General features: G+C 36.2%; 1 protein-coding gene across 2 annotated transcripts; it reads right to left on the bottom strand.

The window, feature by feature from the left end:
- Nucleotides 1-239: 239 nt before the first annotated feature.
- On the bottom strand, nucleotides 240-6,479 carry LOC105836455 (dual serine/threonine and tyrosine protein kinase). Of its 2 annotated transcripts, XM_012680499.3 has the most exons (5): nucleotides 6,229-6,479; nucleotides 5,336-5,509; nucleotides 2,812-5,247; nucleotides 1,988-2,131; nucleotides 240-1,000 (listed from the first exon to the last, which is right to left on the bottom strand). In XM_012680499.3, the coding sequence occupies exons 2-5, from the start codon at nucleotides 5,457-5,459 to the stop codon at nucleotides 969-971; spliced, it is 2,736 nt and encodes a 911-aa protein (XP_012535953.1). In that variant the 5' UTR covers nucleotides 5,460-5,509; nucleotides 6,229-6,479; the 3' UTR covers nucleotides 240-968. The 2 variants fall into 2 exon arrangements, with proteins under 2 accessions (XP_012535953.1, XP_012535952.1); XM_012680498.3 differs by having other exon boundaries at nucleotides 242-2,131.
- Between the last annotated feature and the right edge of the window lie 486 nt (nucleotides 6,480-6,965).

The following is a 6,965-nucleotide window of genomic DNA, read 5'->3' as shown; positions in this document are numbered from 1 at the left end:
ATTTTCTTGTCATCTGTACATTATTTAAAATAAAAATATTTATTATTTAAGAATAGAAATTTGGTTTATCTCTAATAAGATAATTCTTTAAATAATATTACTGTTAGATAATTTTTGTCAACGTCATAATCTTAATGTCATAGGTCCTTGTTGATTAATTTTGAACTTAAAATGTATGGCTCAGTCTATACTCACTAGGAAATTATAGTATGGGAAATTAAGTCACCTAAGGAACTGTATATATTATTCAGATTTTCTATTTATTAATTTTCATCATATATAGAATGCTTGAGTGAATCAAACTACAGCTTTGAAGCAAAAACAAAAACATTTTACATAAAAATTTATTTTATAAAAATTGAATAATTCCAATTTTCTGATGTTGTATTTGTGAAAGTGTGTCTGTGTGCGTGTGTGTGTGTGTATAATTGTATGAAGATTGTGTGCAATCTAATTTTATTCATTAAAAAATTTCCATTTTTATGTTTTCAGTTTGGTCTCATGCCTCTTATATATATTTTAAAAATATAAATTTTTGATACAATAAATAATTAAATAAAAGAGCTTTAATAATTTTTAACAAAAAAGTTGATCAACTTTAATAACTACATTAGATTTGTGTGTATTTTTTTGTTTATGATGTAAAAATTAACTCATGGATCCTATTATATTAACAATACATGTATAAATAATGGTCAATTAAATTATATTGATAAGAATTTTTTAAACAAATGTTCTCTCTGTAAACATATATCAACTGTTATAAATATTTGATTAAAACTTAATCGAAAGATTGGGTGACTAATAATTATCTTATAAAATTACTTTTCCTCCATTTTTTTTTTAAGTATATACAGACTTTATATCTTCATACTTTATCGAGTAATAAAAATATTATACAATTCATTATATTCCCTTGAAACAACTGTATTATCAATATCCATGCTGCATGCCAAATATCTCGATTTTCATGCAGGCTTGGTCGTGAAGAATGTATGATCTGAAAGCAATATAAAATAAATTTTGTATAGTTAAGTATAAAGATTTCTATTTGCGAAGTAACGACTGTGCATATTGTCTGTAGATATGTATAAAAAAATAAGTGCGATAGGTTTTATAAGAAACAAAATGAGTGTGTCAACAGCAAATACAAAAGTGAGAAACTTTATTTATTTTTGAACAATATACATTCGTGGTTGTTCATTCATATTTTCGATTTAACAAAATCATGTAGTCATCACAATTAAGAACATTAAGAAATAATTCAACAATCAAAATGTTATATTTTGTGGCAATAAATATAAAAAAGAAAAGTTTCAACATATTTTGTTAGTTAACAATAAAAACATTATTATCAGATGCTTATATACTATAAAACCTGCAAAAACTTCTATAACAAGACTATAAAATATCGTAAGTGTAAATGTTTAATATTTATTATATGCATTTTACATATTTTATTTGGAATGACTTTGGCCCAGTTATTTTAGATTTGATTCTAGTACACATATTTTATATACCAACAATATAATTTTATTTAAAAAATAGAAAATTGTTATATTGTGTAAAAAATGAAGTAACTCAGATATAAAGTTCGTCACTTTAATACTGTGCTATAAAATACTATTAAGAATCAAATTAGCGAAAATGAGAATGATGAGCCGTGTATCAAGCGCATTCCAAGCAATAAATATATCAATAAGCTATTTTTAACAGAGTAATAGTACAATATATTCGGTCCCTTGGTATTTTTAAAATTCACGCATTTGAACGAACATGTTAGAGTAGATACCCGTTTGAAAAAATTTGGTCTTGTGAAAAGGTCCTACAACAGGATTGACAGTTCTAAATGCCTTGCGTCTAGCAGGAAGTGGACTGAATACAGCACCTCTTTGATTATTAGGTTCTGCTAATGCTATTGCGGGATTTGCTTGTTCGGATGATGAGCTCTCTTGTGGTTTCAGTGCACCTAGTTGCAAGGACTTGCCTCTTTCTGCTTTTTCCTGAATGGATTCTAACACTGGTTGAATTGCACCGAGCAACGGTCGTTTGGACGGTTCTGCAGACCAACATTGTTCCATTAACGTCCAACACTCTTCATCAAACTGTGGCAGTCTCTCAGGCCTAAGACCTATAATATATGAATATGTTTCTTTAACGCTTCTTGTAATGTGAATACGACTAAAATAATTGAGATAAATAATAACTTGAATTAGCAAACAATCTGCTAAGTCAGCTAAAAGAATGTTATACATTCTTTAGTATTGCTGAATTATTTAAAATTTTTTATAGAGAAATTTCAATGTAATTTTTTATTGTAAATATAAAATTATTTTTTTATTGTAAAATATAAAATTATTTTTTTAGCGCATAAATCTAGATAATCAAGCATGTCTAAGAAAAATAATTGCTTATAATACTGGCAACTTGCTATATATTTGTCTTTAATGATTTCAAATATACCGATATTGTAACAATGTATTTTATATATATATGTATCGCTAGCATTTAACAGCAAGATAACATTAAAGTTATCTCACATTGATACTAATATGACAGCATTGTGTGATGTTTTATTTAATTACGATGGTAATATAACAACAATAGTACAAATTTTGACAATTTTAAAGTTGATGCCAAATTGTTGGTAAGTTACTACCAAAAATTGTCATATAAAGGCATTAATTTCTCAATAAATGCAAACTCAATTATAATTCTGATTGCAACATGCTAGTAACAATACAGATACGTTATCTGAAAATATCTAATACTGGTTTAATCTTTCTTTTTCTATAGATAACGAAGTATTACCTTTTCGTACGCTTGTCCATAATTGTTCCTTGTTATGAAATTGTTCAAATGCATACGGTAATCGAACCTTCCCAGCACATATGTACCAAAACAAGATGCCAAAGGCATAGACATCGACACTGCTATCGTAATGGCCAGATAGGAGTTCTGGTGCCATGTGGATTGGCGTTCCTACGATGCTGCCTGACATCATAGCTTCGGTAATACAAAATCCGAGATCGGTTAATTTAGCCCTGTTTTCCATATCAAGTAAGACATTCTTTAGTTTGATATCACGATGAACCAAGCCTTGTGAATGAAGATAGCGTATTCCCTCTAGCACGTCTATCGCTATTTGTATACGCTCCAGCCACAAGAGACCAGCATGTATACCACAATATAAATCACGACATAATCGATCGGTGATTAAGAGAACTGCAGTGCCCAATCCGAATCCTCCGCCGTACGATTGGTCGATAACAGATCCGCGAAGTTTCACTATCCTTTTGTGATCTGGTATTGACCTGGTATAGTAAACCTCCATCGCAAGATCGTTCCAATGCCTCTCGTCCGGAGGAACAACGGATTTTACCGCGCACGGTCCCGGTGCTCCGCCCCAACCATCGCAAGCAAACACCACACCATACTGTCCTCTGCCAATCTCCTTGGTGTAATGAGGAATGCCAAAGCGAATCGCATCCATCATCGACGTGGATTCCAACGCGAGTTTAGCTAGCTTAGGCGCATAATACTTTCGTATAGCTATCCTTTGCTCCTCGGTCCTTTCTAGCTTCCCTGAATAATAGTTCTCCAGAGACTTCAAGGCAGTTTGAAAAGCGTCATGTGATGATTTCAGTTTATCTCTAAACTGTGTGGAAATTGTTTTTGCAAGTCTCGCTGCCGACAAGGAATTGAGAATATCAATAGTAACCTTCCGCCTCCAAGCCGCGTTCAAAGTCGGAGTGGGTGTCCATGGCAGCGGTAACGACTTGAAGAGCTGTCTCAATCTTTCCAAGAACGAATGCACCAACGATGGCGACGAATTATGCAATTCCACATTGTACGCCGCGGAGAGTATTTGCTTCAAGGCATCGCTAGCCAACAAGCTACTATCGTGTTCGTAAGTCTTTTCGAGACTTATTAAGCAACGTTGAAGAGTCCCGATAAAAGTTTCTCGAAGACAGTTGACCGAGTTTACGAGTTCTTTTGCTACTTTCTCGCCCAAACGGCCTAGCACGAATCGTTGAACTTCCGATGTTGCGACGCGAACAGTAACTGTCCACTCTGTTCGTTCACCGTTATCGAAAGAAACGGTCTGATATGGGAAAATATCACCAGTAGAATCTAATATATCGTCCTTCATCTCCTGAATAATACATTGTATTAACTCAGTTAATTCCACCTGTTGCTCATTAACAACCTTCATTAGACTAGCATAAAGTTCATTTTCCTTCTGTTGGGCGTACTGTATCCTTCTAGGAGTGATCTGTATCTTTCGTGCCATGTCAAACGCACTTAAAATAAATTTACGTAAACTGGTCGTGTGTATCTCATTCAAATAAGTGCTTGCATTGATCAGGTAGCTTTGCAAGCAGGCACGCGTAAAGTGAAGAACGCGGTCCGTTTTTTTGCATGAATCCACTAGATCACTCGAGTTATTAACGTATCGCTCGCCGACAAGCCACGTTAATTGATGAACCTCTACGGACTCTTCCATCCCTAGGAACCCTAAATTGCTCAACTGATCTAACCACGTTAGACCGAGTGAATTCATTTTGTCAATATTAATACTATCATCACTCTTAGACTCCTTGGATACGTTCGGCACTTCTATACGATTTTGCAGACTATGCTGCTCAGACTCAGTCAATTCTGCATCTGTGCCGTCCAACAGAACGTTAGGTAATGATGATATGAATAAAATCGGATTATATGGATAAGTATCTTTCAAATCTCTCAATTCTTCCAAATTTTCCTCGGTCAATGGGTGCTCTCCGAGAGCATAAAGAAATATAGGTAAAATTTTCAGTAAGCCTTTAGCGAGAATTTTTACTACATCACTGTTAGGGACAACAAATATTTGAACGCCTTCCTTCAGTATCGCTTGATCTAACTTCACTTCCAGCACTGTAGGACAATTGATATCTTCGTTTGTCGATTTTTCCAGATCTTCGAGAGGGAGCGTGCTCCATGACTTTTCGTTTGCCTGTAGCGTCTCGACTACTTCGTATTCTAAACCTAATGTAAGACTGACATGATTTGTATGACCATAAGTAATTTTGATCCATCTCCATGTGTCATTGGATAGTGGCAAAATATCAGCGCAGAGCAAATTATTAACCAGTGAGGCTTTGGCTTTGTTGTCCTGCCCAAAAATGACTATTGCAGGGAAATTATCAAGGATGTGTGTTATTCTATCCAAGGTCAGCGGAGGTAATAGTTCCTCGATAATATTCTCTACAAGGAAATATCATAGGTATAAGTTGGGTCAGTAACATAACATAAAATTTATTGAATTAAATGTCAATTATGGATGGATAATTACCTCCAGGGAAAAAGTTTTCGAGTTTTATGACTTCTAGTGTACGCTGTGTCTCCTCAAGTATATGACATAGCTGATTCCTGTTCCGCTGATACCTCTTGAATTCTTGTGGTAAGTTGCTTACCATTTTTCTCACGTTATTTTAGTCATGTATACATTCCACAAAATGATCATACCCTATAAACATATTATCAAACAGTTAAGAAAGTCATAAAATAATTTCTTGCAATAGTTCTGTGAAATTGGATTTGAAAATATAATACTCATTTGCAGCAACAACATCATAACTTAAATATCATTTTTAATTTGATAAAAATTTATCTATTGATTACAAAAGAATAAAAGTACCATCGACACTTCAAACACACATACCACACACACATACACATACAGTGTGTATTAAATTTCTCGTGAAAATTTTTCTTTTTGAACGAAATTAAAAAAATGACAATGTTCAGCATATATTATTGTTGTAGTAGCAAATGAGAGACAAGTACTGCAACAATGCGCTAAATCAGCACATAAGTCAGCGTTTAGTTTTCGAATTCCGAATGAAATGGAACAGGTTATAGCGGTGCATGCAAATTTATCAGCGCGACAACACGCATATATCTATGATAGAGCTACGAGACATAGATGTAAACAACGTTTGTCAAGTTGAATCACGTCCAAGAATAGTGATTAAGGCGGGGAATATCGGGCTAACTAAAAATCTTTCTCGGCATTTTATCAGACGGGGGATTTCTCTCGCGGCGGCTACCCGGCTGTCATCGCCCCGCGATGTCAGCTCCGCTCTGCTCGTCGTCCCTGTCGCGAACATTGTTTTTCCGCGTGACCGAGAGACCGGCGTAGAATCCAGAAGTGCTCATCGCGCGAGCAACTCCTCGGCTGCTCACCAGCATAGGATCTCCCACGGCCATACGAGCGCGAGGGGAAGATCGCCACCAGGTCTACCACCAGGTCATCCGAGCACAGGCAATCCGGACAATAGCTCACGCGCGATCACCGCGTATCGCGTATCGAGGCATTCGAGACGTACGTCGCCGACGCATGATGCCGACTGGGCCTGGGGCGGCTGGGGCCTGGGGCGCCTGGGCTCGAGTTTGAGTCTTGAGTGGCTGAAACGCGCGCGGCGCCGCTGCCGCCAGCGGCACGCGTCGCGTCGTCGCAACATGGCAACTCTTGGCGAGGAGCTATGCGCGCGATAAGATGCACCACGTCGTGCGGGATTTACTTACACGCGCGAATTCAATGAAAGCTTTTTTATTAAAATTCGAATGGATGACTGTCTCTCCCTCGAAAGAGGGAGGAAGAATCAAGCCATTGTGACTGTAGTTTTAAAGGCTTTGACCAAAAAAATGACGCAAATTTGACTGATATGATTGATATTGTCATAATTGATATTGTTGTTACTTTTGAAAGAACCATATCCCGAATGTCCTATTACCCGGTCTGATTAACGAACTTGATCGCGAACATAAATGGCAAGCTGTCGTAACACATCTGTCGTCATTTCGACTGACGGATGTCGGAATGACCACAAATCTCCTGCCTCTGTTTCGCCCCGAGTGTCTCAGCGACCGGATGATTGAGATATTTATTGAATTTTATAGGCGCGTACAGATAATATAAA

This window comes from Monomorium pharaonis, chromosome 4, assembly GCF_013373865.1.
Source record: "Monomorium pharaonis isolate MP-MQ-018 chromosome 4, ASM1337386v2, whole genome shotgun sequence".
Classification (NCBI taxonomy): Eukaryota; Metazoa; Arthropoda; class Insecta; order Hymenoptera; family Formicidae; genus Monomorium; species Monomorium pharaonis.
The sequence above is the reverse complement of the archived record's forward strand: the minus strand, read 5'-3'. Positions and strand labels throughout refer to the sequence as shown.

What these genes read in the sequence shown, in the direction of transcription:
- LOC105836455 (XM_012680498.3), bottom strand. Translation starts at nt 5,459, where the DNA reads ATGGTAAGCAACTTACCACAAGAATTCAAGAGGTATCAGCGGAACAGG. An exon ending in CGAAAACTTTTTCCCTGGAG is followed by an intron (nt 5,248 to 5,335) that starts GTAATTATCCAT and finishes ATTTCCTTGTAG; the next exon opens with AGAATATTATCGAGGAACTA. An exon ending in ATGGACAAGCGTACGAAAAG is followed by an intron (nt 2,132 to 2,811) that starts GTAATACTTCGT and finishes CATATATTATAG; the next exon opens with GTCTTAGGCCTGAGAGACTG.